Here is a 27,414-nt window from a genome sequence, read left to right on the forward strand (position 1 = left end):
CCAGATCCTGGAGCCGGGATGTGGTCTTCGGTGACCAGCTCTGGGAGACCAGGAAGGGGACGAGATGAAGCTACCGCCCCGACATCTCCTGGGAACTCGCGCAGGCACAGCTGCGTCCCTTGGGCCCGAGGGCTCCTTTCCCTGGGCTGGGCCTCGCGGACTCTGCCAGGGCTGGGACCGAAGTTCGAAGCCGGAGTCCGAGTCCTGCGCCGCCGGGAATCAGCCCCTCTTCTGGTTACCGGCCCCTCAGTTCGCAGCACCGCCTCTTCCGCCCCTTCCGCCGGCCCGCGTACGTCAGCTGGCACCGCCCCGCCCCGCTGCTGCCCGCCCGCCCGCCCGCGCGAGGCCGCCTCAGCTTGGCCTGGGCCTGGAGCGGCGCACGGCGCAGGTCCCTCCCCGCCATGGCCCTGGGAGGCGGCAGCACATGGCGGCCGCAGCGGCCATGAGCGCGCCCGCGGCTCGGCCCGGCCCCCCCTAGAGCCCGCCGCCCCGGCCCCGGCCCGCGCCACGGCCCCGCCGCCCCCGGCCCCGCCGCCCCGCCGCCCCGCGCCCGCCGCCGCCGCCGCCATGGGCGTGCAGGGCTTCCAGGACTACATCGAGAAGCACTGCCCGAGCGCCGTGGTGCCGGTGGAGCTGCAGAAGCTGGCCCGGGGCAGCCTGGTGGGCGGCGGGCGGCAGCGGCCCCCGCACACGCCGCTGCGCCTGCTGGTGGACGCCGACAACTGCCTGCATCGCCTCTACGGCGGCTTCTACACCGACTGGGTGAGCGGTGGCCAGTGGAACCACATGCTCGGCTACCTGGCCGCGCTAGCCAAGGCCTGCTTCGGCGGCAACATCGAGCTCTTCGTCTTCTTCAACGGCGCGCTTGAGAAGGCGCGGCTGCACGAGTGGGTCAAGCGGCAGGGCAACGAGCGCCAGACGGCGCAGCAGATCGTCAGCCATGTCCAGAACAAGGGCACCCCGCCGCCCAAGGTCTGGTTCCTGCCGCCCGTCTGCATGGCGCACTGCATCCGCCTGGCGCTCATCCGCTTCCACGTCAAGGTGCGGCCAGCCGGGCGGGCAGGCGAACTGGGGTCCTTGTGGGCCGGGGGCGGGGTTGGAGACTGGGGCCGGGCGTAGGTCTGCGTGAATTTAAGGGGTCGCTTGAATTTAAGGGAGGGTGGGTCGGGGTTAGACTAGAGTTTGGGGGCCCAGGGTTTGGGGTCTGGGGCCAGGGTCCAGGCCTGGGTCGGAGTCTGGAATTCGGTTGGGGTCTGGGTCTGGGGTCTGGGCAGGCCAGGGTCTGAAGTTGGAGCTGGGTCGGGTTTGGGGGTCTGGGCGCGGGGGACCGCAGGCGCCTCTCTCCTCCAGGTCTGACCTGCTGCAAAATGGACGCGCCGCCTGGAGCCCGGCCGGCTGCCGAGTGCCCGGGGTCTGGGAACCTCGGCTGCACCAGGCCGGCCGAGAACCGTAGGACCAGCGGATAGCTGCAAGCTTGGAAGGTGCAGTGCCACTCGCGGAGATCCCGAGTATTCCTCCACACTTTAAAGCAGGCATATTACTAACCTGAACTTTTACGAGACGCTGGTTTTCGATTTTGGAAGGCTTGAACAGCAACAGGTTTTTTGTGGGAGCAAGTGAACTAGATGGCGACAGGAAGGGGTCTCCAGCCACTGCCTACTGCTGTCACCCCGGTTCGACCTGGGCAAGGTCTGTGGAGTTGGTTTTCTCTTGAAAATGCAAGGCTAGGTCCAGGTTCCCAGTAAGGTAACAGTTTTTAGAGAAATTGTTGGGTTTTTGTGTGTTGGGCTTCAAAGAATCATACTTTGACATGATGGAATATTGTCGGTGCTACGATTTAGTCTGCGTGAAAAAGTCTTTGGTTCTGTGTGTCTGATGTGAAAGGAGTAGTCCAGGATCAGGCAAAGTCAGTGAATCAGAGTTTCCAGGATTTATTTCTCTCAGCACAGTAAGAACTCCACCACTTTGGGCTGTGCACTCAGGTAATCAGAGCTTTGGCTGTCCAGCATTCTGCTCTCCTTTTGGCAGAGGGATCCTCCCTGAACTCAGGCCAAGGAGTGCTTCAGGACCTAGCAGCTAGGGCAGAGATAACATGCAAACTAGTGACCCTTGACTTGAGTGTTGATTGCTTCGTTTTTCATCGTTCTTCGTTTACAATTCTTAGGGGGGGCTGTTTTATTTTTCTGAGTTTGGCCACTCTGCCTTCCAGTGTGCTTGTTATTCCTTTATTTCTGCTTGAACTGTGCTTGATCCCAAAGTTTGTGAAATTCGAACTTCCTGACTGCTCTTGCCTGTGCTGAGATGGTGGTGGTTAAGCCTAAAGTGATAGCGGAAGTCCCACCCCGATCCTAATGCAATTGGTGACAGGGTTTCTAAGTCTGCGGGTCGAGGCTGCTGGAAAAGCTGCTATTGGTCTGTGAATATGGCAGAGACCTAGCCTGCGTCCCTGGGGAGGATCGGGTGAGAGCAAGGGACTGCTGCTGGCATTTTCTGCCCTGGAGCCTGGGCTCTCTGAGAAGTAAGACAGTGTAATTCCCCGGTGTGATCCACCTCCAGAAGATGCTTTGAGTGTTAACACTTTTGTCTTGTGCAAAGATGGAAACTACTTACTACTGAAAAGACGATGAGGTTTTTAGTCAAATGGCTTTCAAAGGAACATCATAAATTTTACTTAGGATAAGATTCAGTGTTTGTACATGGTCTCTTATCTTTTGAAAGAACTGCTATCTACTTTTTTAGTTGTAAAGTTTCTTGATATTTATCTTTGCGTCCCTATAAATGTCTCACCTGCTAGGTGCTTAGATTTTTGACCAATGTGTGAGTAAGAAACTAGAATTAAGATCATTACTTCCATTTAGGTTTCTGGACTCAAGATATAATTGAGTGTATAACCACTTTGCTTTAGATAAACTTTGAATTCCTGATATAGAATCACAATATAATGTTAATTTTACAGTTTAATATAGTAGTGACTCAATTAATTCCCTGGTGTACACTTACCAGGCAGGCTCACCTTTTTGGAAAATGCCTAAGAAATTTAGCTGCTAAAAATTTCTCAGCAGCCAAATGAGAGGTCAGGAAGTTTTGGTATAGTGATCCGAAAAGGAAAAAAAAAAGCTTTCTGTTTCCTCATTGAAGAATCAACTACTCTCCCTTGTAGACTGCCCTCTCCTTTTCAGATGTAATTCTGATAAACTTAGTTACCTGTTTCTAAAGTCAGCTTGAGAAAAGGGTGCAGAGGAAAGTCTGCCATAGGCAAGCGCACCATTAATAGCAAGAAGTGACACTTTACAAGGGAGAAGATAGAAAAGGCTATAAAAAGCACACGTAATTCTGGGGCATCTTTAGAAACAAATAAAACAACCCTATGTACTTCAGTAGCCCCTGAGGGGTAGTATGGTTTACTCCATGAGGATGGTTTGGGGGAAAATGTATGTTCAGCATTCTCTAAGGAAGTGAAACAGCATATACTGTGTTTTAGAAAAATGCCTATTAAAATGGTTAAGTGAATTAAAACCATGATGGCATATCACTACATACTTGTTAGAATGGCTAAAATAAGTAATTCCGGCAATGCCAGAATGCTGGCAAGAATGCTGAGCAACTGGAATCGTCCCACATGGCTGGTGGGAATGCAAGATGGTATGCCACCCTGAAAGATAGCTCCCTTAGTTTCTTATAAGATGGGTTTACCATATGATCCAGCAGTTGTACTCCTGGGTGTTTTCCTAATGAAACTATTATTCACAGAAAAACTATACTTGATTGTTTGTAGTAGTTTTGTTCATAATAGCTCAAACTGGAAGCAACCAAATATCCTTTAAGAGGTAAATAGTTAAGCGATGGTACCGTGCAGTACTACTTAGCAGTAAAAAGGGAAAAACTACTGAAACAAGGAAGCCAGGCTCAAAAGGTATGATTCTATTTGTATGACATTCTCTTGCAGATAAGGCTGTAAATGGGGACCAGATGACAGGTTACACGAAGGTGTGAATATAAAGGGACAACAAGGGGGAGCTTTTTGAGGTGATGGAACTGTTCTGTAGCCTGATGGTTGTGGTGGTAGCATGTTTTAAAATTGTAGAACTATACATCAAAAGTAAATAAAAGTTAATTTTGTTGTATAATTTTTTTTTAATAAAAAAAGCTTAAGTAAAAATTGGCAAAGCAATTTACACAAGCATCTTACCGTATATAATGTTGGGCATATGAAGCATTTTTCTTATAAAAATCTACCATTGTATTGACCTTCTCCAGGGTTCTGTAAATTGGCAGAAAGGCTTAATTTCCTGTCAACTTTGCTTTGAGAAATCTTTTTTGGCTTAGAGGAGTATGTCTTCACTAGAGTAATAATTGTATTTCTTTAACCATTAGAAGTTGGCCCACACATCAGCTAATTTTGTTCAGGTCATTAAACTGCCTGGCCTGAATTTGGCTTCTGTTCGTTACGAGGAGCATTTCCTCTTGTGTGCCTTGAGTCATCATAACCTTTGAAACTTAGTGAGGACTGATGTTTACTTAAAAATCTTGGTGGCATTAAGTTCCTGGAACTTTCCTAAATGTTTCTTCCTCAAGACTTGTGGTGGTGTTGGTGTGCAGGTTTATCATGAAGTCCTTGTGTATTCACTGAGATCTCTCGTAAAGCCAAGCTGGTGTTTTAAGTCACTGGAAGAATGTGAGATTAGGCTGTGGCCTGAGATCTTGTGGTGATGCTCTTTCTTTGTGTCCTTGATGGGGGTAGAGGGACTACTCTGTAGGGCTCCAGTTCCGTGCTAGGTTCTCTCTCATGGTGCTGTCTCTTTTAGCCCTCAGTGTTTTGCTGCTAATTTTATATGGCAAGAAATGGGGTTGCTGACTGAGCAGTGTCTGGGGAAAGGTAACCAGTAACCTCTTTAAGAGGGAAGTGGTGTGCTGAAGTCAAAGTTCAGTTTCATTGTGTAAGAATGCTATAGGGGTGTGCCTACCTGCAGTTCACTCTCAGGTCAGATCTGATAGCAAAAATGCTTTTGCTAGATAGCACAGTTTCTATCCAGGAGACACTGAAAACTAGCAATATACTTTTACTCTTAAAGATCACTAAGCTCAACATTCAGAAAACTAAGATCATGGCATCCGGTCCCATCACTTCATGGGAAAATAGATGGGGAAACAGTGGAAACAGTGTCAGACTTTATTTTTCTGGGCTCCAAAATCACTGCAGATGGTGACTGCAGCCATGAAATTAAAAGACGCTTTTTCCTTGGAAGGAAAGTTATGACCAACCTAGATAGCATATTCAAAAGCAGAGACATTACTTTGCCAACAAAGGTCCGTCTAGTCAAGGCTATGGTTTTTCCTGTGGTCATGTATGGATGTGAGAGTTGGACTGTGAAGAAAGCTGAGCGCTGAAGAATTGAAGCTTTTGACCTGTGATGTTGGAGAAGACTCTTGAGAGTCCCTTGGACTGCAAGGAGATCCAGCCAGTCCATTCTGAAGGAGATCAGCCCTGGGATTTCTTTGGAAGGAATGATGCTGAAGCTGAAACTCTAGTACTTTGGCCACCTCATGCGAAGAGTTGACTCATTGGAAAAGACTCTGATGCTGGGAGGGATTGGGGGCAGGAGGAGAAGGGGACGACAGAGGATGAGATGGCTGGATGGCATCACTGACTCAATGGATGTGAGTCTGAGTGAACTCTGGGAGTTGATGATGGACAGGGAGGCCTGGTGTGCTGCGATTCATGGGGTCGCAAAAAGTTGGACATGACTGAGTGACTGAAATGAACTGAACTGAATTGATCAGGGAATACTTAGAACTCTAAGTTGACCACATTATAAGTCAAACCAACCATCCATTTAAAATACTCATTTAAAATTACCTATTTTCTTCAAGTGTGCCAGTTTGGTGACTGGTTTATTTCATTTAGCCTAATGTCTTCAAGGTTCATCCATATTATAACACTGGGTCAGAAGTTCCTTCCTTTTTTCTGTCTCTGTTGTGTGGATGAACCACATTTACTTTATGGATTCTTGGGTTACTTTCCCCTTGGGCTATTGTGAAATAGCCAAGTGAATAGCACTGATGAATAGTGCTCCTGTGAACACGGTTGTGCAAAAATCTTTTGGGAGTCCCTGTTTTCAGTCCTTTGGGATATGGACCCAGGAGTGGGATTGCTGGGTCATTTGGTATTTCTATGTCTCAAGGAATCACCATACTGTTTTCCACAGCAGCTCCCTATGTATATTCTATATATCGTATATTATCATAGTAATTTTAGTTTTAACGTTAATGTGATCGCTACATTATTCAGCAATTTTGCTTTCTTTATAAGTATATAAACAATCTTTTCCTGTCTATACTTACAGTTCTGATTCTTTTTAATGCCACGGTGTTCCATAATTTATCCATCTCCTACAAATGGTATGATACATATGCTTGGTGGGTCCAAGAGTGTGCACATTTTAAAAGCCTTACAAAACTATGGAGGTAACTTTGCCAGACCTTGAGATTTTTCAAGGAAGTCAGAAGTCCAGATTCTTATTTGAAATCATCCCATTTAAAAAAACACCTTTGAGCCAAGCAAAATGGACTCCAGGCTAGATTCAGCTCTTACGACACCGATTTGTGACTTTAAGCACTGATATTTATCAACAATTACCACCCATTTCTAAACCTCCCCCCGCTTCTGGCCTTTTTTACGATTAAAGTTAGACTTATCAAAGCCCACTGCCTCTTCTCTTCTGCCTTGTTGAACCCTTTTTGTTTATCAAAGCACTTCCATTTCCTGGAGTTACTGAAATATAACTTTGCATAAATGCCATAATTCTTTGAGACTTTTGTTTTATTGTTGTTGTTTAGTTTCTAAGTTGTGTCCAACTCTTTTGCAACCTGATGAACTGTAGCCCAGCAGCCTCCTTTGTCCATGTAATTTCAATTTCCGAAGAACACTGGAGTGAGTTGCCGTTTCCTTCTCCAGGGGATCTTCCCAACCCAGGGATTGAACCCACATCTCCTGCACTGCAGAAGGATTCTTTACCACTGAGCCACCAGGGAAGTCTATATGTGCATAGTATCAACCTCAAAAGAGATAATATTGGGGATTATAAGAAGAGTATATAACAGAGAGGGCTTCCCTGATGGCTCAGTGGCAAAGAATTGTGGGTTCAATCCCTGGGTTGGGAAGATCCTCTGGAGAAGGACATGGCAACCCACCCCAGTATTCTTGCCTGGGAAATCCCATGGACAGAGGAGCCTGGCAGGTTACAGTCCATGGGGGTCTCAAAAGAGTTGGGAACGACTTAGCGACTAAAAACGAAACTATGCACATACTTTTTCAGCTTTTGAGAGATTCCAGTGCACCCTTTACTGTTCTTAAAGACGTGAGCAGCTAGTTTAGCTAGTTTTATATACTTAGAGATTATTTCTACAATATCCCATTCAGCACACAAACTGACTATTTTCATCTCTCATCTGGCCTCAGATTACTCACCTCTAGTGACGGTTGTAATTTCACTTTAGCTACCCTGGAGTTTGTTCCCCATGATTATCAGGAAGAATGATAAGACTTCAAACTGCATGCTCCCCTCCCCGCCCCCGCCCCAACCTGACCACTACTGATGTATCCTTCGTTCTTTTTTCACTTTCCACAATTTTTCCTTCTCCCAGTCTGTTCTGGTTTCACTTTTAGCCCTAACTGGTTTGAACCTCATGGTTACCCACTTCAAAGGTACACTTAACCACCCTAGAATCATCTTTGGCATTTTTATCATTCCATCCTCCACTCCCTGCAGTATGACACGTCAGTTCTAGCCCAGCAGCCTCTCACACTTTTCTTCCTCGTTTCTAGTATCCCCAACATGTGAACTCCCCAAATTTACCGAAAAGGCCTAAGTCTTTGCAAACGTGCTGGTGGGTTGTAAAACCAAATTATTGGGTGTTTATTGGCATTTAAAAAGTTGACACAGAATAAAATAGAATAAAAAGAATACAAGACATATACCAGGGGTAAATATCATTATATTAAAGTGTGTCTTTACTGTGGGTGGTCTCTGGATCGCCTCTGGATCTGCCTGGGCCCCCACGCCTGTGTCAGCAGGGGAACTCCTCTTGTGCACAGTGTCAGAGCGGCCTGCAGGTCGTCGGGTGAGTCACTCTCCTGGCAACGACTAGAACGGAACCTTAATCCAAACTTACTGTTTAGGCTTTTAGACCCTCCTGCAGTCTGAGTCCATTCTACCTTCTGTCACATTCACAATTCTTCTATTGTACTTTTAAAACGCTCCCAACCAGACTGTTCACTGTTTCCTGACTGATGTTGCTCCCTCCTGTCTACCCCACTTTTGCTTGTTAGAATTTTACTTCTACCACAAAGCCCATCTCAAAAGCTTTATTATAGCTACCGGTGTATGTGTCTCTCCCACTAACTATAAGCTGCCTGAGACTGGGGACTAATTTTACTCCTCCTGTATGTTTAGTATAGGCATGCAGCTTGTTAATCATATATTTGCCTTGTTCTATTTATATAGGCAGACGAATGGAATTATTTTCTTTTAAAACCTGGATCAATGGCCATTAAGTAAGATTTATTTTCTCACCTTAAATTTCTTATACTCTCTTTTCTGACTTGTTCCCAATGATGATTCACTCTCCCTTCAGCAAATATTGAGTGCCTGTTATAGGCCAGGCATGGAGGAGTGAATATAACAGAAACAAATGGAATTCTTTAAGGCGTTGAATAGAAGCTGGGGCTCCTTTTCCCCAGGCAGTGTTTGGAACTTTCTTGGATGCCATAGGACAGTCTGTTTAGTCAGTGAAGAGTAGTGAGTGGTTCTCAACTGGGGCTGAGGACTGGTGGTTTTGACAGTGTGTAGAGACATTTTTGATTGTCACAACTGAAGGCATTTCAGCTGCAGGCTAGGAATGCTGCTAAATGTTCTACAATGCACACAGTTCAGCCCCACAGTAAAGAATTGCCCATTCCCAAATATCAGCAATGCCAGTACTAGGAAATCCTGGTGATAACAAGTCAGAGAATTCTAGGCTTTGCGCGTTAGTAAAGCCATAAAATGTTTGAAACAGGAAGAGAAGTAATTAAAGAGAATTGCAACTTAGTTTTCTAAATAAGATACATAAATATACATACCTTCTCTCTAATATATTTCTAGACCCACAGTGCTCTTCATTTTGTTTTATACAATGAGAATTCATACAGTGGACAGGAATTAATTAAAACATACTACACATTCCAGTCTTAGTATGAAATTGACCACAGGAATAAATGCCTTGTAATATGAAGAGGAGTTACTTTTTTTAAAAAGTTGAGATGTAGTGGGCATACAGCATTATATTAGTTTCAGGTGCACAGCATAATGATTCATTATATTTATATATTTTGAAATGATCACCCCAGTAAGTCTAGTTAACATTCATCACCATACATAGTTATACTTTTTTTTTTCTTATGATGAGAATTTTTAAGCCTTCTCAGCAACTTTCAAGTATACTGTGCTTAGTCTCTCAGTGGTGTCCGACTCTTTGCAACCCCATGGACTGTATGTAGCCTGCCAGGCTCCTCTGTTCATGGGGATTCTCCAGGCAACAATACTGGAATGTGTTGCCATGCCCTCCTCCAAATAGAGATGACCCTTGAATAGCACAAGTTTGAACAGTGCAGCTCCACATATATGTGGATTTTTTCTCAGTAGTAAATATTACAGTCCTACAACCAAATCTGTGGTTGTTGAATCAGTGGATGCAGAACAATGGATGGAGGACTAACTATAAAGTTATACACAGATTTTTGACTGTGTGGAGAATTGGTGCCCGTAAACACCTCTCTCCTGGTTGTTCAGGGTCAACTATAACTGGAAGTTTGTACCTTTTTATTTCCTTTACTTATTTTCTCAACCCTCACCCTAGGGAAGTGATGCTTTAGGATTTGAAAAGTTAATTTTCCAGTGGATTTATAGAAATAATTTTATAAATAGAACAATTAAATGTATTAATCAGAGTTCAGATAGAAATACTCTAAAATCCTGCAAATGTCTCTATATAGCTGATATTGTTTGTTTTTTACTTATGTTTATGTTTTCTCAAAGAGTCTGCCCAACAACAACATTTTCTCTAGAAAGTCCTTTGATGAATGACCACCATTACTCAGTCCCCTTTGCGAGATAGTGTTAGCAGAAAGATGGTAGAAAGTTTGTGTTCAAACTCAGAGTCTTGTCATTTCCATAGGTAAGTAGTCTCAGCTTGGTTACCTGGCGCAGAGGCTTTATCTTTGAGTAAACCCTTTATGCTGCTTAATTTAGGAGTTGTTTTGAAGAATAAAAAGGGTGACTGCTTAGGGTAATTGGCTGAAGTTAGCCATCATTTCTCCCTTCTTATACGTGACTTCTATCCAACCTTGTTTCTAGGCATCTTAGAACTAGTGTAGAGTTGAATTTGGCACACTGATTTATCTGCAAAGGTGATGGTGAATCTGTGAAATTAAGGATCTGTGATCTAGAAGCGTGTTTCTTTTGTACCCTGGTTACTTGCCTCCCACTTGTCTCTGGAATAAATTTATTTCTTTGGAAAAATCGAAGCTACCCTGTTGATATTAGGCTAAGTATTGTGGGGATATATACTGAAAGGGATATTACTGGAGGGTTGAGTTTTCATGGCTCTGGAGTGTACTGTTCATATTCATGAGCAGGAGGGCCAGCCAGTCCAGATAAGGAGGGCCTCACTTGACTGCTTGGATAAGCATAGGCTCCATGGGTTTTCAATCTCCTGTACTTATGTGGGGGCTTCCCTCGTGGCTCAGACAGTAAAGAATCTGCCTGCAGTTTAGGAGACCTGGGTTCGATCCCTAAGTTGGGAGGATTGCCCTGGAGAAGGGAACGGCTCCCCACTCCAGTATGCTTGCCTGGAGAATTCGAAGGACAGGGGAGCCTGGTGGACTCTCATCCATGGGGTTGCAAAGAGTTGGACATGACTGAGTGACTTTAACCTTCACTCCTGTGAACCATGCCTGTGTACTTAGGTGAGCCATAAAATTTTTAAATAAAAGAGTTTGCAGGTGTCACCCCCTTAAAATAGATTGCATCAATCTGAGATTCATTTTTCTAAATTCCAAAACTTGAATTTTGATGTTCTGAAACTGGATTTTTAAAAAGAATAGTATTGCTAGGAGTTAACGGAATCATTAGATTAATATAGTAGGCTGAATAAACACTGAATATAAATGATGGTATTTCTACATTCCTTTTATCATTTTATTTTTTATTTTAAAAATTTATGAAGTTTAACTTGCATTTCTTTTATGACATTTACTCTAATTTTTTTTTAAGCAGAGAAAGAAAAGTTTTATTTTGAATAAGCGTTGAAACAGATTGCAGTGGCATCACAGACAACATGCTAAAGAGATTGCAAAGAAGAAATCTCACCCTTTTATGTAAGCTGGCAGATAATATACGTTACATATATATTGTCATTACTCAAAGGAAAGATAAAACTTCTCTTTTGACAAGTAGGAAGTTATGTCTTGGCACCAAGTGCCTAGGTTTCCTGAGAAGACAGGGAGATGGGGTGCCACTCTCTTTTTATCATTATATATTTTTATTGTTTAAATTGTGATAACCTATATACATAACAAAAGTTTTACCATCTTAACTATTTTTAAATGGAATTAAGTACAAACTTCCCTTGTGTATACGCAGATGACTGATTCCAGGATCCCCCTCAGATACCAAAATCCAGAGATGCTCAAGTCCCTGATGTACAGTGACATCGTACAATGAGTGCAGTCAGCCCTCCATATCAGTGGATGCAGAACCACTTCCACACTGTCATGCAGTCGTCACTGCCGTCAATCTTCAGAACTTCCTCATCTTTCCCAAGTGAAACTGTGCTCGTTGAGCACTAACTCCCCGTTCCCCTCTGCCAGCCTCTGGCAGCCACCGTTTTACTTTCTTGTCTCCATGAATCTGACTACCTCATGTGAGTGGATCACACAGAATTAATTTTTTTTAACTGCATTTATTTCAGTGAGCATAATGTCCTTGAGGTTCATTGTATTGTAGCATTTGTCAGAATTTCCTTCCTTATTGAGGCTGAATAATAATGTGTTGTGTGGATAGACCCCATTTTGCTTATCTGTTCATCTGTCAGTGGACACTTAAGTTGCTTCTACCTCTTGGCTATCATGAATAATATTGCTGTGAAAATGGGGGTGCAAATATCTGTTTGAATCCTTGCCTTCATTTCTTTTGAGTATATGCCCACAAATGGAATTGCTGGTTCATATGATGATTTTATATTTTGAGATCTGTTATACCATTTTCCTTAGCAACTGCATCATTTCACATTTCCACCAGCAGTGAGTGAGGATTCAGGTTTTTCCAAATACTCGCCAACACTTGCTTACTTCTCTTTTTTTTATAGTAGCCATCTTAATTGGTGTGAAATCGTATGTCTTTGTGGTTTTGATATACATTTCCCTATGACTAATGAAGTTGAGAATCTTTTCATGTGCCCCTCCCTTATTTTAAAAGAAATTGCTTTTCCTTGCTTTTAAGACCACTGTAAACAATTCTTATAGAATAACCAAGAGCTGTATAAGGTAAAAAACTTTGTTCAGCCACAGTTTCAGATTTCCTGAGGAGGAGAGATTTACTTTTAGAGACATTGCTAATGTATCTCATGACACTGAAATTGCTCTTTAAACAACAGTAAAATCTTCCACCAAATTGGCATTGACTTTCATGTTCTCACTTTTCAGCTCAACTTGTTCAGTTCAGTCACTCAGTCGTGTCTGACTCATTGTGACCACATGGACTGCAGCATGCTAGGCTTCCCTGTCCATCACCAACTCCCGGAGTTTACTCAGACTCATGTCTATCGAGTTGGTGATGCCATCCAACCATCTCATCCTCTGTTGACCCCTTCTCCTTCTGCCTTCAATCTTTCCCAGAATCAGAGTCTTTTCCAATGAGTCAGTTCTTCCTATCAGGTGGCCAAAGTACTGGAGCTTCAGCTTCAGTATCAGTCCTTCCAATGAATATTCAGGACTGATTTCCTTTAGGATGGACTGGTATGATCTCCTTGCAGTCCAAGGGACTCTCGAGTCTTCTCCAACACCACAGTTCAAAAGCATCAATTCTTTGGTGCTCAGCTTTCTTTATAGTCCAACTCTCACATCCATACATGACTACTGGAAAAACCATAGCTTTGACTAGATGAACCTTTATTGGCAAAGTAATGTCTCTGCTTTTTAATATGCTGTCTAGGTTGGTCATAGCTTTTCTTCTAAGGAGCAAGTATCTTTTAATTTCGTGGCTTCAGTCACCATCTGCAGTGATTTTGGAGCCCAAGAAAAGAAAATCTCTCACTGTTTCCATTGTTTCCCCATCTATTTGCCATGAAGTGGTGGGACCAGATGCCATGATCTTAGTTTTCTGAATGCTGAATTTTAAGCCAACTTTTTCACTCTCCTCTTTCACTTTCATCAAGATGTTCCTTAGTTCTTCTTCACTTTCTGCCATAAGGGTGGTGTCATCTGCATATCTGAGGTTATTGATATTTCTCCCGGCAATCTTGATTCCGGACTGTGCTTCATCCAGTCCGGCATTTCGCATGATGTACTCTGTGTATAAGTTAAATAAGCAGGGTGACAGTATGCAGCCTTGATGAACTCCTTTCCCGATTTGGAACCAGTCTGTTGTTCCATGTCCGGTTCTAACTGTTGCTTCTTGACCTGCATACAGATTTCTCAGGAGGCAGGTCAAGTGGTCTGGTATTCCCATCTCTTTCAGAATTTTCCACAGTTTGTTGTGATCCACACAGTCAAAGGCTTTGGCATAGTCAAAGCAGAAGTAGATGTTTTTTTGGAACTCTCATGCTTTTTCAATGATCCAACGGATGTTGGCATTTTGACCTCTGGTTCCTCTGCCTTTTCTAAATCCAGCTTGAACATCTGGAAGTTCTCAGTTCACATATTGTTGAAGCCTGTCTTGGAGAATTTTGAGCATTACTTTCCTAGCATGTGAGATGAGTGCAATTGTGCAGTAGTTTGAACATTTTTTGGCATTGCTTTTCTTTGGGATTGGAGTGAAAACTTACCTTTTCCAGTCCTGTGGCCACTGCTGAGTTTTCCAAATTTGCTGGCATATTGAGTGCAGCACTTTCATAGCATCATCTTTTAGGATTTGAAATAGCTCAACTGAAATTCCATCACCTCCCTCAGCTTTGTTCGTAGTGATGCTTCCTAAGGCCCACTTGACTTTGCATTCCAGGATGTCTGGCTCTAGGTGAGTGATCACACCATCGTGGTTATCTGGGTCGTGAAGATCTTTTTTTGTATAGATCTTCTGTGTATTCTTGCCACCTCTTCTTAATCTCTCTTGCTTCTGTTAGGTCCATACCATTTCTGTCCTTTATTTGTGCCCTACTTTGCATGAAATATTCCTTTGGTATCTAATTTTCTTGAAGAGATCTCTAGTCTTTCAGCTCTATTGTTTTCCTCTATTTCTTTGCATCCATCACTGAGGAAGGCTTTCTTATCTCTCCTTGCTATTCTTTGGAACTCTTCATTGAAATGGGTATATCTTTCGTTTTCTCCTTTGCCTTTAACTTCTCTTTTTTTCTCAGCTATATGTAAGGCCTCCTCAGACAGCCATTTTGCCTTTTGCAGTTCTTTTTCTTGGGGATGTTCTTGATCCCTGCCTTGTGTATGGTTTCACAAACCTTCATCCATAGTTCTTCATGCACTCTATCAGATCTAATCCCTTGAATCAATTTGTTACTTCCACTGTATAGTCATAAGGGATTTGATTTAGGTCAAACCTGAATGGTCTAGTGGTTTTCCCTACTTTCTTTGATTTAAGTCTGAATTTCGTAATAAGGAGTTCATGATCTGAGCCACAGTCAGCTCCCAGTCTTGTCTTTGCGGACTGTATAGACATTCTCCATCTTTGGCTGCAAAGAATATAATCAGTCTGATTTCTGTATTGACCATCTGATGTTGTCCATGTGTAGTCTTCTCTTGTGTTGTTGGAAGAGGGTGTTTGCTCTGATCACTGCGTTCCCTTGGTAAAACTCTGATAGCCTTTGCCCTGCTTCATTCTGTACTCCAAGGCCAAATTTGCCTGTTACTCCAAGTATCTCTTGACTTCCTACTTTTGCATTCCAGTCCTATATAATAAAAAGGACATCTTTTTTGGGTGTTAGTTCTAGAAGGTCTTGTAAGTCTTCATAGAATTGTTCAACTTCATCTTCTTCAGCATTAGTGTTTGGGGCATAGACTTGGATTTCTGTTTTGTTGAATGGTTTGCCTTGGAAATGAACTGAGATCATTCTGTCATTTTTGAGATTGCAACCATTCTGAGTACTGCATTTTGGACTCTTCTGTTGACTGTGAGGGCTACTCCTTTCCTTCTAAGGGATTCTTGTCCACAGCTGTAGATATAATGGTCATGTGAGGTAAATTCACCCATTTCCATCCACTTTAGTTCACTGATGCCTAAAATGTCGATATTCACTCTTGCCGTCTCCTGCTTGACCACTTCTAACTTACCTTGATTCATGGACCTAACATTCCAGGTTCCTAAGTCAAATCTACAACTGGGTGTTGTTTTTGCTTTGGCTCCATCTCTTCATTCTTTCTGGAGTTCTCTCTCCACTCTTCTCCAGTAGCATATTGGGCACCTACTGACCTGAGGAGTTCATCTTTCAGTGTCCTATCTTTTTGCTTTTCATGGTGTTCATGGGTTTCTCAAGGCAAGATAACTGAAGTGGTTTTCCATTTCCTTCTCCAGTGGAAGTTTTATCAGAACTCTCCACCATGACCTGTCCGTCTTGGGTGGCCCTACACGGCATGGCTCATAGTTTCATTGAATTAGACGAGGCTGTGGTCCATGTGACCAGTTTGGTTAGTTTTCTGTGATTGTGGTTTTCATTCTGTCTGACCTCTGGATAAGGATAAGAGGCTTATGGATACTTCCGATGGGAGAGACTGACTGAGGGGGAAACTGGGTCTGCTTGAAACAGCTCTACTTGAGTAGGTAGTAAATAGCCTGAATAAGTACCCATCTAAAACCTAGCGTGTAGAATTCTTTGGATAAAGGTTAGAGCCTGATTTTTTTTTTCCCCCCTCAGAATTTAGCTCAACTTATATCCTCTTCTGTTCAGGTTAAGTTACATCTTTTAAATCTGGCAGTTGGTTGGAGGATGTGTCACGTTATCCCCTGAGCTGAAAATTATTCTAAAGAAGAACCACATAGGGTATTTTTTCCTTTGTGTTAGAAAATCTAAGAACTTAGGTCCTGCCTGAAAAGCATGAACAAGCAGATCCTTTCTCACAGAGCTTACTAAAAGTAAATAGTAGCTGACATTTGTTGAGTGCTTATTGTTTGTGAATGATTCTGAGCTGTTTACATGTAGTAACTCATTTAATCATCACGGCTACCCTCTAAGGTAGGGGAGTACTATTATTTTTACAGATGAAGAAATGGAAGTACAGAAAGTAGGTAGTGGAGTTCACCTACCTGGTGCCAGAGATACAAAACGTCACTGTACAAGTGCTTCTTCACTGGAGATTAGGAGTAAGTAACAGTGTTACTTTTTCATTCTTACTGGACTTTCCCCATAGCTGCTTTCAGCATTAATAAATAAATACATTTGCAAAGTAGCTTGAGAATTCTTTAGTCATTATTCTTTGTAAAAAATAGTGAATTTTTGATATATCTGCCTTTTTAATAATGAAAATTAAACCTATTGAGATAAAAAGATTTACCTAAGATTCTGTGGCAAAAATATAGTAGCATAAAGTTACCCCTAGCTAAATATGAAGTACTTCATTGGGACCAAAAATAGGGCGCTTTGCCAACTACTGAAGATCTTGAACATGAAGCTCTTCTACTAAAGATCTTGTATACACTGTGTTTCTTGGTGACGCCGTGTTTCTGGGTGGAGAGGTGAGGTGAGATGTTTGGTGGTTCCCAGCCTGGTTGTGATACCAAAACACGTATCAAAAGTCAACATTGAATGCTCTATGCTGTATACACAGGAGCTCCAGGGTTTCACACCCTTGATCTGGAGTCGCATTTTGATGCAGTGGTGATGGTAGCCATGGCAAAAACCAGTCAAGGCCTAGTGCCTTTTAAGGTGGTGGGTAGTCTTTGGTTCCTAGCCTGGGGTTTTCTGTAAGAAGGTATGCATAATTCCAAGTCTGGCTCACTCTGACAGGAGGCCTTAACCCCTTCTTTATCACCTGGAAGTAGGTAGGTCTCAGGGCTTAATTTTTTAGCTTGTTTTATAATACTCTTTGGGAGTTCAAATTGAAATAATCTTCCCAATTGTATTTGATAGTTTTTACTCATTTCTAAAATAAGAATTAAGAACTAGACACAGCGTGTTCATTAAGCATCATGTGCCCAGTCTGAGTCAGGAGCTAGAAGGCTAGGGAATTGGAGAGACAGACACAGGGACAGGGATAGAGCAGATAAGACAGGAAACAGGAGAGGGAGATGTTTGGACCAGAAGAGAGACACACTCAGAGCAGAAAGAACAACGGATACCTGTTAGACCCTGATTCTCAGAAGCTTAGTCTCTAGAATTTAATTTTTATTTTTAATTAAATAACTGCCTCTCAGGCTTTGTTTTGATACAACCCAGGCATTTTCCTATCTTCACCCACACCTTGCATTGAGTCTTCTTTTCATCCCATCCAATTCTCTGCCCCAGATTCTTTACCAGGCTCTTTGCTGTGAGTCTTGAAGAGTTGTTCACTGGACCTCTTACAGGTATTCTTGGTTGTTGGATTTTATCCATCCATTCATAGGTTTATGCCATCTGCATTGGGCTTTCCTACCTCCCTCAGTTGGACTGTCTGGAGACCCAGAGTTATGTTTTCATATGATAGACTCTTGGAGACTTTGCCTTTCATGCCGTTCAGTGCTTTGTTCCCCTGATGAAATAGTTTAAAACAGTCTCACAGTGTCTTGCAGACTTTTTTTTTTCCTTTTAAAAATAAACTTACTTGGGAATAATTTTGGTTTATAGAAGAGTTGCAAAAATGGTACAGAGAGTTCCTAAATGTCCTTCACTCAGCTTCCATACATGTTAACATCCTAGTTAATAGTTTAAAAGTATTAAAACTAAAAAAATTAGCATTGGTACCTCAGATATGCAGATGATACCATTGCTAATGGCAGAAGGCAAAAAGGAACTAAAGACCGTCTTGATGAGGGTGAAAGAGAAGAGTGAGAAAGCTGGCTTAAAACTCAACATTCAAAAAACCAAGATCATGGCATCTGGTCCCATCCCTTCATGGCAAATAGATGGGGAAAAAGTAGAAACAGTGGCAGATTTTATTTTCTTGGGCTCAAAAATCACTGTGGATGGTCACTGCAGCCATGAAGTTAAAAGATGCTTGTTCCTTGGAAGAAAAGCTATGACAGACCTAGACAGTGTATTAAAAATCAGAGATATCACTTTGCCAACAAAGGTCTGTATAGTCAAAGCTATGGTTTTTCCAGTAGTCATGTATGGATGTGAGAGTTGGACCATCAAGGCTGAGCACTGAAGAATTGATGCTTTCTTATTGTGGTGCTGGAGAAGAAACTTGAGAGCCCCTTGGACTGCAAGGAGATCAAACCAGTCAATCTTAAAGGAAATCAACCTTAAATATTCTTTGGAAGGCCTGATGCAGAAGCTCTAATACTTTGGCCACCTGACGTGAAGAGCCAACTGATTGGAAAAGACCCCGATGCTGGCAAAGATTGAGGGCAGGAGAAGAGGGCAACAGAGGAGGAGATGGTTAGATGGCATCATCAACTCAATGGACATGAGTTTGAGCAAACGCTGGGAAATGGAGAAGGACAGGGAAGCCTGGCGTGCTACAGTTCATGAGGTCACAAAGAGTCAGACATGACTGAGTGGCTGAACAACAACAAGTGTACCATTAACTGCATTATGTATTTCATTCAGATATCTTCCATTTTCCACCCGTATCCATTTTGGATTTGCTGTTGCCTTTAGGCATCTTGTCTCCCTTAGTGACCTCTGGCTTCTGCTAGTCTCTGTGTTACCTCAACACTTCGGGAGAATTGATCAGGCATTTTGTAGGCTGGCCTGCAGTTTGAGCTGTCCGATGTGTTCTTGTGATCTGGGGAGAATGCTGCAGGGACGCAGTGCCTGTACAGTGGTATTTACAGGCATCTGCTCGGTGTCACGTCTGTTGTCCCCTTTGCTGGTTTGGTTCTTTGGAGGCTGTCCTAAAGTGCAGCATACATTCAAGGGAGGGGTGGGGGTTAAATGGCACCTGTTGGGAAGGGGTTTTACATTACTATTTGAATTCTTCTGGGGGAAGAGTTGTCTCTTTTATTTCATGTATTTGTATCAGTATCGACTCATGTGTTCATTGTGCACTTTGGTTATACCCAGCACTACATTATTTGTTTTGTAGCACAGATTGTTTCAGCTTTGGTCATTGGGCATCTTTCAGGTGGGCTTTTGTGTGCCGTCAAGGCTGTATATTGTCACCCTGTTTATTTAACTTATATGCAGAGTACAGTATCATGAGAAATGCTGGACTGGAAGAAACACAAACTGGAATCAAGATTGCCGGGAGAAATATCAATAACCTCAGATATGCAGATGACACCACCCTTATGGCAGAAAGTGAAGAGGAACTCAAAAGCCTCTTGATGAAAGTGAAAGTGGACAGTGAAAAAGTTCGCTTAAAGCTCAACATTCAGAAAACGAAGATCATGGCATCCGGTCCCATCACTTCATGGGAAATAGATGGCGAAACAGTGGAAACAGTGTCAGACTTTATTTTTCTGGACTCCAGAATCACTACAGATGGTGACTGCAGCCATGAAATTAAAAGACACTTACTCCTTGGAAGGAAAGTTATGACCAACCTAGATAGCATATTCAAAAGCAGAGACATTGCTTTGCCAACAAAGGTTCGTCTAGTCAAGGCTATGGTTTTTCCTGTGGTCATGTATGGATGTGAGAGTTGGACTGTGAAGAAGGCTGAGCACCGAAGAATTGATGCTTTTGACCTGTGATGTTGGAGCAGACTCTTGAGAGTCCCTTGGACTGCAAGGAGATCCAACCAGTCCATTCTGAAGGAGATCAGCCCTGGGATTTCTTTGGAAGGAATGATGCTAAAGCTGAATCTCCAGTACTTTGGCCACCTCATGCGATGAGTTGACTCATTGGAAAAGACTCTGATGCTGGGAGGGACTGGGGGCAGGAGGAGAAGGGGACGACAGAGGATGAGATGGCTGGATGGCATCACCGACTCGATGGACGTGAGTCTGAGTGAACTCTGGGAGTTGGTGATGGACAGGGAGGCCTGGCGTGCTGCGATTCATGGGGTTGCAAAGAGTCGGACACGACTGAGTAACTGATCTGATCTGACATACCCTGTCCTTTGTTTTGTGATCACTACCTTCCTTCCTTGCACCACAAGGTAGATGTTCCAGACTCATCTTGGACTTCTCTGCCCTGGCGTTACCCACTTTTTTCCCAGAGGCTCTGGTCCCTTTTAGTGGAGAATGGTATTTAGAAACCCGATTGGAGTATAGATGTTTTCTCCTGGAGTGACTGCTTCTTGGCTCTCTGCTGACAGATAGGAGATGTATGTGTGTGTTTATAGACCAGCCCACGTGCACATGCTTACCTCTGATGATTTCTGTGACTGTGTTGTCATCTGTGAATCTCTCCATGGCTAGCCCAACACCACAGGAGCATGCTAGCCTCCTCCCTTTGCACATTTGTAACCCCGTTCTTTGACAGGGACATACCCAGATCATCTCCTATCCCTTTACCCCAACCTGACACATGTGAAAATGGTTGCAGAGTTGTTCACCGGCACCGCTGTGACAGACCGTTTATAATACAGTTGAGTACATTTGTCAGTTTGCATCGGGCCTAGCGTTCCTTACTGCTGGCTAATTTTTTTTACATTGTGCATATTAAAGTTTATTCTATGTATGAGGTGTACAATGATGTGCGCTTGTACAAATGTAGAGTCATGTTGTATTCATCAACCAGACTCTTTCATTTAGGTGTTCTGTGAGGTTTTTATTTTCCTAATTGAGTAACTGTTAGACCATACTTCCATTGTTCCTTTACTGAAAAGGATTTTATGTTTAATGTTCTGTACTCAGTCACGTCTGACCCTTTGCAACCCCATGGACTGTAGCCTGCCGGGCTCCTCTTTCCATGGGATTATCCCGTCTAGAATACTGGATTGGGTTGCTATTTCCTACTCCAGGGGATCTTCCTGACCTGGTGATCAAACCTGCATTTTTGCATTGGCAGGCAGATTCTTTACCACTGAGCCCCTAGGAAAGTTTGCATTTCTGTTACCCTGTGGCTCTTAATGACATGTAGCCTTTCCTCAGATAAAGACATAATAGATGTTAACTAGTAAGGAAGAATACTAGAATTTTAGAAGATGAAAGAACCTTGAAGATTCATGAATTTTACCTTCCTCACCAGACAGGTTGGGCATCAAGCCAGAACTGGAACTTGGACTTTTTGGTTTTCCTCCCCATCACTCACGGTACTTGGAATAGGAAAGATGAACAGGATGAAAGATGAGCAAAGGGCACAGATTGCTTGACCTTGCTTTATTATTGTTATTATTTACTGAAGTACAGTTGATTTGCTTCCCTGATAGCTCAGTTGGTAAAGAATCCGCCTGCAGTGCAGGAGATCCTGGTTTGGTTCCTGGGTCAGGACGATCTGCTGGAGAAGGGATAGGCTACCCACTCCAGTATTCTGGCCTGAAGAATTCCATGGACTGTATGGTCCATGGGGTGGCAAAGAGTCAGACAAGACTGAGCGACTTTCACTTGCTTTACAGTGTTGTGTTAGTTTCTGGTGTACGGCAAAGTGATTCAGTTATATACCTTGCTTTAGATTTGAAGTCTGTGTTTACTTAAGGGTGGGATTTCTTTTTCTTTTGTTTTAGGAGATTAATTGGCCTTCCCCGGTGGCCCAAACGGTAAAGAATTCTCCTGCAGTGCAGGAGACCTGGGTTTGATCCCTGGGTTGGGAAGATCCCCTTGAGAAGGTAATGGCTAGAGAATTCTATGGATAGAGGAGCCTGAAGGGCTTCAGTCTATGGGGTTGCAAAGAGTCGGACACGACTGAGCAGGCTCCTTTATCTTTTGTTTTAGGGGATTAATTCTAGCAGACAACTATTTGTTTCATGTTAGATGTGCTTTGGGAGAGGATTAAGATATTTAATCAAATGAACTTATAAAACAGAAACAGATTCACAGACTTAGAGAACAAATTTTTGGTTGCAGGGGAAAGGAGGAGGATGGGATAAAAGATACTTAGGGAGTTTGGGATGGACCAGTATACACTGCTGTATTTAAAATGGATAACCAACGAGGTCCTACTGTATAGCACATGGAACTCTGATTGATGTTATCTGGCAGCCTGGATGGGAGAGGAGTTTGGGGGAGAATGGATACATGTATATGTATGACTGAGTCCCTTAACTGTTCACCTGAAACTGTCACAACATTGTTAATTGGCTATAGCCCAATACAAAATAAAAAGTAAAAAAGAAGATATTGTTAATCACTTGCAAATTAGTCTTGCAGTGAATTATTAATAGTTCATTTACCTCACTTTTTAATGCCAGTCTGAAATCAAGTGTTCAGAATGAACAGGGAATTGTGTTTGGAAAAGGGTCTGTAGAAGAAGGAAATGACTGTGAAAAGTGCTACATCCCACTCTCTCCAGATAGATGAAACCACTCTATAAGGCTCTGATGGATGTTGGTTTCTACTGATTAGAGTTTATCCTATTAACCTTTATAAATAATTTAAAGACTGGGGGCCTCTGAACTGGAACCCCCAGAGTTTTTCATTTCTTAAGTAGTTTTTACTGTATGCCAGGCACCAACCTAGACCCTTGATACACAGATGAGCAAGTTGTATGCCTTGTCTGGTGAGCCATGGATATGAAAGGAGGAATATTTGACCCCAGGGCAGTGGCATAGAGGTGGCCTTTTTCTTTGAAAAAAAGTTTTTTTCTTTAAAAAAGCATAATTGCACCACCCTGAACCACCGTGTCAGTTTTTGCTTATTCCTTTGTGGTTGTATGTACAGAATATTGTGTTCTGAAATGGTTTTGTTTAATATTTTGTTCCAAGCTTTTCTCAAGTTTCTTCACAACATTGTGTAGTTTCTGTCTTTGCCTAGCTCCTTAATATTATTTTTCCCATAGAAGGCTACCTTCATCCTTTTTATGCTCCCAGCATTTTTTTTTATCTGATAGGTTGGTTTCTTAGGCTGTATTTCCTGGAGTAAGATTACTCCAGGATCAAAGAGTATGAGTGCTTTGCAGCTCTGGAAATGTATTGCCTGTTGTTTTGCATTGCCAGTAGCCTTCCTTGAAAACCTGCCATAGACCTGTCCCGCCTGCTGTGACTCCATCACCTGCTGCTTATCCCTGGGTCACTAGGATGGGGCTGCAGATACCACACTCACGTCTGAGCCAGTACACTTGCTCTTCCCCTGCTTGTTGAACACCCTTCTGAGTGACCACACAGGGCTGGCTCCTTTCCCCTTGCAGGTTTATTATGAGGGTAATGAGGTAATATGCTGTGAGGCATGTAGACAAAGGGTGCTCAGAGAGGATGTCTCTGGACTGCTCTCGTCCTAGAGCTGGGCAGAGGTAGGTTCTGAACTGCTCTTAGCCTCAGTTTCCCAGAAGAATAGGTTAATAAACTCTCTTGCAAAACATACATTATACACTGACTCAACTCATACCTTTAATTCTGCCCCATCTGGTGGCTCAGTGGTAAAGAATCTGCCTGCCTAAGGAGGAGACACAGGTTTGATCCCTGGGTCAGGAAGATTCCCTGGAGAAGAGAATGGCTACCCACTCCCATATTCTTGCCTGGGAAATCCCTCGGACAGAGGAGCCTGAAAGGCTAGATATGGGGTCAAAAAGAGTCCGGACGTGACTTAGCAACTATGTCACCATAATCTCCTTTACAGGATATCTGATTCTATGGAGCAAGGAACCATGCTGCCTTTTCTAGATCTGTGAGGGGGGTGGAGCAAGGGAATGGTACTTACAGTCTCTTTTCATTTCAAAAACCTCTTAGGAGATTGTGCAGACTTAATGTTAAAGATGTCTGGAAAATAGGAATCACTGGTGATTTTTAAATGCCTTAAGACATTGCTGTAAATATAAAATTCTACATAATAAAGTGATTTGAGGTAGAGAGCATGGACTCGAAGATTATCATTTCTAGATGCAGCTGGCCTAATTTTAGAATTTTTTTAATTATAGTTTTCTGTACTCTCACATCCATACATGACTACTGGAAAAACCACAGCTTTGACTAGACGGACCTTTGTCAGCAAAGAAATGTGAGAATTGGACCATAAAGAAAGCTGAGTGCTGAAGAATTGATGCTTTTGAACTGTGGTGTTGGAGGAGACTCGTGAGAGTCCCTTGGACTGCAAGGAGATCAAACAAGTCAGTCCTAAAGAAAATCAGTCCTGAATATTCAGTGGAAGAACTGATGCTGAAGCTGAAGCTCTAGTACTTTGGCCACGTGATGGGAAGAACTGACTCATTGGAAAAGACCCTGATGCTGGTAAAGATTGAAGGCAGGAGAAGAAGGGGTCGACAGAGGATGACGTGGTTGGATGGCATCACTAACTCAATGGAAATGAGTTTGAGCAAGCTCCAGGAATTGATGATGGACAGGGAAGCCTGGCGTGCTGCAGTCAGTGGGGTCACAAAGAGTCAGACACGACTGAACTGAACTGAACACACGTTCATTCTTATTGTCCCATATGTTCAATGCTTCAGGATCTATATTAACTAGTAGACAAATAGGTGATGGATAATACTTGGCTTTTATTTTTGTTTAGAAAATCCTTCTGATTATTTCACCTATTTGCTCTGATCTTCTTTGAAGAAATTATTTTGGTTTCACTGAGAGTGTCTGACTTCTCCCTTTCTCTCCTTCCTTCTCACTTCATTTTCCTCCTCTGTCTTCCCCTTCTCCCCCCACCCCCTTCCTTCAAAATACTGTCACAGGGGCCACCTGGTGTTGTATATTTTTAAATGGGGTGATCTTCAAATTTGATAAGAATTGAAAATTAATCTGCAGTATGGTTGGGATCATAAGTTACTGACCAGAGATATTTCTTACTGAAATTCTTATTTGAGTAATGTGCCTCATACTTTATTATGGCAGTTTTGACTATTTGGCTCTCTTGCATATTTTCCATATCTGGCAGTTGCAGATTCTGTACAAATATGTCTGCATATTGAGCGCATGCTGCAGTGGTACTGGCCTCTGATGAAGTGCTCTTCTTACTTGCACAGGTTGCACAGAGCATTGAGGACCATCATCAAGAAGTGATCGGTTTCTGCAGAGAAAACGGCTTCCATGGCTTGGTTGCATACGACTCTGATTATGCACTGTGCAACATCCCCTACTACTTCAGTGCCCACGCCCTAAAACTGAGCCGGAATGGGAAGAGTCTCACCACGAGCCAGTACCTGATGCATGAGGTTGCCAAGCAGCTGGACCTGAACCCAAACCGCTTCCCTATCTTTGCTGCTCTGTTAGGTAAGTGGCAGTGTAAAGCTCTCTCATTTTGTGAAAAAGTTCTGTGTATCAGGAACATACTGATTTTTTTTTTTTTTTAATTTCAGTGCTAGAATATTTTGGATTGTGTCTTAAATTTTAGAAAACCAGGGAATGGGCTTCTCTTCAGTAACATTCTTTACTCATTATTTTTTGCTGATAATGTATGTGCTTCTTTTGTTCTTAATGTTTGTTTATGTATTGTTTCATCTAGGCCAATAAACTAATTTTGGGGATAAAACGCTCTTAAAGTTTCGGGGAAATAACATTTAAAAATCACAAATGCTAATACGTTCTCACTGTGAAAAACATTTAAACCTTTGACACAAATTACAGAAGAAAATTTGCTGTGAAGTTAGCACTGTTCTGTGTTCCCCTTGTTTTCAGGATTCTCACTACTTTAAAAGGAAAACAACAGAAATAAACTATCCTACCTTTGTTTCCAAAGGCTGCATCTTAAGTAAATGTATGCTGCTAAGTCGCTTCAGTCGTGTCTGACTCTGTGTGACCCCACAGACTGCAGCCCACCAGGCTCCCCCGTCCCTGGGATTCTCCAGGCAAGAACACTGGAGTGGGTTGCCATTTCCTTCTCCAATGCATGAAAGTGAAAAGTGAAAGTGATGTCGCTCAGTCGTGTCTGACTCTTAGTGACCCCATGGACTGCAGCCTACCAGGCTCCTCCGCCCATGGGATTTTCCAGGCAAGAGTACTGGAGTGGGGTGCCATTGCCTTCTCCAAATAAATGTATAAATATCTTTAAAAACTCCCTTGGAGGAATTCTTTATGCTGAATATCTAGAAGGGATGAAATCTTGTTTTAACTAAGATTTTATATATAAATTTTTCTCTTTAAAGTAACTTGGTAAGCCACCAGGGAAGTCCAACTTGGTAATAGGTAATCCATTTATTTATCACTTTATGTCTGTAGTTTATAGTTATTTCTGTCTTTTCTGTCAGCTTCCCTTTCTTGTGCTTGGAATGTTCATGTCTCTTAGCTACTTGGGTATCTGGCTCTAGTTTGCTGAGAGTTTGTTAAAAATGTGAAGTGTGTTCTGAGCAAAACCCTTCTGTGAGTAAAACCCAAGAACTTCAGTGATGAGATTGAGAGCTGTTTGGGGGTACTCAGGCCCTCTTTGAGAGATGTGTGGTCTTAAGAAAAAGTGAGATCTTACTGCACTCTCTCAGTTTTTATTCTGCAATGCTTAGCAACAGGATCTGGTTGTGCTTACAAGGGGGACTATATTGTGGGTTCTTTTAGAAATTTCTAATTAGCAGATTTTTCAATAAACATTCCAAAAGAGTTTTATACAACTAGAAATTATAGTGAGGGAGCCATAATTTTTCATATGTTATTTGGTGATAACATTTCAAATTGTGTAACTACAAATTAATAAAAAAAAAATTCTGATTTTACAAGTTGTCTTTATTTGGATCCAATCTCAAACACATGTCTTTAAGTTAGTACTTGGCTATTTTCTGTCCATTTTCTTACTGAACTCTTGTGACTTGGGGTTCAGAGGATTAAAACCTAATTTCTAAATGCATATAGTACTTTTATGTTTTCAGATATTAAAATATAAAAGGATATTTCCTCAAATGTTAAAAAGTGATGAAGTGGATGGACACATGAAAAGTTTCATATTTGCTTAAATGTTATACCCATTGACTTGGACATGTTAATTGACTTTAAATGAATGGGAATATTGCATACTTTTAGAATATGGATATCTTAGCTACCCTGGGAAGGGCATTTGTTTATCTTATTTAAGAAACATTGAATAAATTTCTTGGGAGATAATACCA

The 27,414-nt window shown here is 42.5% G+C and overlaps 1 protein-coding gene across 2 annotated transcripts in view; it reads left to right on the plus strand.

Moving 5' to 3' along the window:
* Positions 1-518: 518 nt before the first annotated feature.
* Positions 519-27,414, plus strand: part of FAM120A (family with sequence similarity 120A) — a 116,926-nt gene continuing 90,030 nt past the window's right edge. The window contains exons 1-2 of one of the 2 annotated variants that reach the window (XM_025282081.2): positions 519-1,041; positions 25,348-25,594. In XM_025282081.2, coding sequence (XP_025137866.1) covers positions 568-1,041; positions 25,348-25,594 — 721 coding nt within the window. In that variant the 5' untranslated portion in view covers positions 519-567. The remainder of the gene's footprint in view (positions 1,042-25,347; positions 25,595-27,414) is intronic. The other variant, XM_006045415.3, reaches the window with a different exon arrangement.

Source organism: Bubalus bubalis, chromosome 3, assembly GCF_019923935.1.
Source record: "Bubalus bubalis isolate 160015118507 breed Murrah chromosome 3, NDDB_SH_1, whole genome shotgun sequence".
In the NCBI taxonomy this organism is placed as follows: Eukaryota; Metazoa; Chordata; class Mammalia; order Artiodactyla; family Bovidae; genus Bubalus; species Bubalus bubalis.